Source organism: Eucalyptus grandis, chromosome 7, assembly GCF_016545825.1.
Source record: "Eucalyptus grandis isolate ANBG69807.140 chromosome 7, ASM1654582v1, whole genome shotgun sequence".
NCBI lineage: Eukaryota > Viridiplantae > Streptophyta > Magnoliopsida > Myrtales > Myrtaceae > Eucalyptus > Eucalyptus grandis.
In genome coordinates this window covers 56,924,221-56,927,703 of record NC_052618.1, presented here as the reverse complement: position 1 = coordinate 56,927,703, position 3,483 = coordinate 56,924,221, and the positions used below count along the sequence as shown (strand labels likewise).

The following is a 3,483-nucleotide window of genomic DNA, read 5'->3' as shown; positions in this document are numbered from 1 at the left end:
AGACTCATCAACTTGAGCCTCGCCAGCTGGTGCGAGGTTGGGCCTCCTAGGCCGGGCGAGGCCGACCTTGCGCCACCTAGGCAAAGTTAAGTCTCATCGATGGCTAGGCGAGTCGTGGCGAGCTCGTCAAACCTCGTTGGCAGCCATCGCCGTGGCGACGATTGGCCACGAGAGATGGAGAAAGAAGAAGAGAAAAGGAAAAAAAGAAAAAAAATATAATAAAAGTATTACAAAATTAAAAGAAACAAAAAAATATTCAAGAATCGCACCAAACACATTTCTATTTAGGAAATATAAATTTTGAATAATTATCGAGCACCTTCAAAAACTCAAAATTATTTATGGGAAAAAAAAATTCATTTATGAACAAAAATTGTTTTTAGAAATAAAACAATTACCAAATGCATCCTAAGACCACGAGATAAAGCAAATTGTATGGATATTTATTTAGATGAGGATTAAAATTTTGACGTGTGATATTGTATTTACATTTAGCAGCCTCTAAAATCGCACAATAAAATGACTTAGACAGAGCAAAAAATTAGAGGATGTCGATACATATTAAGCGTGACCATATCATAATTGCGCTCACCCATTCAACACGATTAACGAAACACTGATCCCATCTGGGTTACATTTGTGCAAAGGGAAATTAACCCATCTGTTTCATTTAACTTACTTGATTAATTTCCTGACCTCTGTTCACCTACTTAAAAATTAGCTCGTCAACTTTTATTACTAATCAATTTGTATATCTCCAGATGGTGCTAAAAAGAAAAAGATTTTCTCGATTAAGTGGAATCGACATGGAACTTTATCATAAATTTAAAAACTATTCTTTTTTTTTCTAAAATACATTGCCTGCATTTAAATAATTACTCTGGCCGTAAAGAAAGACTTTAAAAAATTGCTCCACCGGCTGAAGAAGTAGAACGTGTCGAACAACCAGCGACGCCCTCGCCTGCCCGGCGAAGCCACACGACTCGTGTCATTCCCTTCGCACACGACGTTCCTGCGAATCTGAATTGTCACCCGTCCCCCAAAGCCATGCCCGCCGCGTCACCCTCCACGTGTCGGCGCCGCTCCGAGGCCACGGCGGCTGTTCGGCGGCGTTCGGTCGGCTCGCCGCTTCGGCCTCTCTATAAATCCACCACCACGCCGAGCTGGATGGCCATCGTCAACCGTTGCGATCCGACTTTGCATGCATAGAACATACGTAACGCCGACCGCGAGAGCTTGCAGAGAGTTCACACAGGAGAGGGATTAGGAAGATGTCGTCCAAGCAGGACAGGCAGGAGCTCGACCGCCGCGCACAGCAGGGCGAGACGGTGGTCCCTGGCGGCACCGGCGGCAAGAGCCTCGAGGCCCAGGAGCACCTCGCCGAGGGTAAATGCGTTTGACCCGTTGTCACCGAGAATGATCTTATATTGGAAGATATTTGATTTTCCTTTCTTTTGTATATCTGTCAAACATACCCCAAAAGAGAAGAAAAACTACAGCATCTCCCAAAAAAATAAAAATAAATAAAAAGATACTCAAACGTACCGCGTCTGTTATTTAGTTTTATAGAAATTGAAATCACACGCCTTTTAATGGATTTATTTAGGTTTTTTTCCCTCATTTTTGCTTTTGTCGACTGGAATGCATATTTGTAGGAAGGCAAAAAGGAGGGGAAACGAGGAAGCAGCAGCTGGGTCAGGAAGGGTACCAAGAGATGGGCCGCAAGGGCGGGCTGAGCACCACCGACGAGTCGGGCGGAGAGAGGGCAGCTCGTGAGGGCATCCCGATCGACGAGTCCAAGTTCAGGACCAGGAGCTAAGTTAAAATCAAGGGACAAGATAGGGAGATGTCTAGGGTTTGCAACGTGTCTGGTTTTTTTTTTTGTCTTTGCCAGTTCAAGGAGCGCAGCGTTTTTGGTTCTTGTGTATTTGCGCTTCTTGATCACGTAGGGCGACCGCCGTAGGTACTCGTGTACTTTCTTTTTCCGCCTTGTTTGCTGCAGTGATGTTATGAAGGTTCTTGCCTTCGAACTTGTCAAGAGTTGTCTCGTTCTTCGCTACTCACCTGCTTGCGTTGCCTAATTCGTGCATGCCAACGTAGAAAACGAACAACGGCGGCCAGGCCAGCGGTACTCAAAAGGATCTTTTACACGGAAGAAAGGGTCCTCGATCTTTCTACAGATCGCTTTGACCGGCTATTTGGTACCGACCATTTCGTTTCGAAATGATGAAGACGCTCGGTTAAAAACAGTTACGACGGGAATACCAAAGAGATGGACACTTGAAAAGAAAACTTGAAATCGTCGACTGAGGTTCGGGTTAGCTGTCCTTTTTGTTTAATCTCCTTCGTCTAATGCAAGGTTTCGCGCGGCAAAAAAAAGGAATTGGATAATGTTTTCGTTGATGTGTGTTTGTTCTTTCTGGTTGTTTTCAAGTCCGCGAGTTGAGCAAATGAGTTCTCTTTATAATTCCAACTTTTATTGCTTCGCAAAATGAGTATGGCCATCTGACCAAAAAAATGGCATAGCCAGGATACGCTTCTACCGATAAAACCTACATCATGTTCCCCCTCCTTTTTATGGAGCATTGAACATGAAATGGGCTGGGATCGGCCCGCAGCCATCGTGCTCGACACCGTGGAAGCCTGCTCCGCTCCATATGTGGAACGATTGGTGCTTGGCACTGAGCCCAGGCTAAAGGGGAAGATCCTATTAGAAGTTTGTTTCTAAAACAAACTAAACATGTGTTTCTTTATCTTACATAGGATAAGTGGGAGTATGAGAATAGGATAAGTGGGAGGATGGGAGGAGGTGAATCGGTCAATAAGTGTGAGTATTCTCTAATGTCTTTTAATAAGTGTGAGTATTCTCTAATGTCTTTAAAGAAAAAAAAAAAGATTGAGTGTGGGCTAGACTGTGGGAGTGTGAATAATTACAGGATTTTGGCGTGATTATTAGGTGCACTTTGCATGTTTGCTATTTAATTAGTACTAACCCCTTTATTTTTATTTTATTTCGTACGGTTATCTTATTTACTTTTATTATTTCAGAGGTTGTTTTTGTTTATTAAGTATTTTTAGAAATTATGAAAATTTGAAATTTTATTTATTAAACAAATAATTTTTAATTATTCCAAACTTTTTATATGTGTATTTTCAAGATAACTTTTAACTGTTTTTTTTTTTTTTTTTTTTGGTAAGTAGAAAATTACACTTGTTCAATTTGCAACAATTCTCAAATATTTATGTTTGTTTATTTTTCAATTTACAATCTTTCGTGAAGAGTTGCCTATATTTTTTAAGATCAATTTATACATATATATAAGTTTTGGATGATGAGTAAGAGATCATTTTCAAGTCTTCTTTCCAAAACTATAGCCATCTTTTTAATTATTTTTAAAAAGGCGTTGGAGAAATATTAGAATTGTTATCTCGTAATCTCATTTGAAACTTTATTGTATCATAGAGGATATTTTGCGGTAACCA

At 40.8% G+C, this 3,483-nt stretch overlaps 1 protein-coding gene across 1 annotated transcript; it reads left to right on the top strand.

Annotated features, from left to right (window-relative positions):
* Window positions 1–1,196: 1,196 nt before the first annotated feature.
* On the top strand, window positions 1,197–2,030 carry LOC104454404 (em protein H5). The gene is made up of 2 exons (XM_010069243.2): window positions 1,197–1,386; window positions 1,656–2,030. Exons 1-2 carry the CDS (start codon window positions 1,272–1,274, stop codon window positions 1,817–1,819), a joined length of 279 nt encoding a protein of 92 aa, XP_010067545.2. The 5' UTR covers window positions 1,197–1,271; the 3' UTR covers window positions 1,820–2,030.
* Window positions 2,031–3,483: the final 1,453 nt, after the last annotated feature.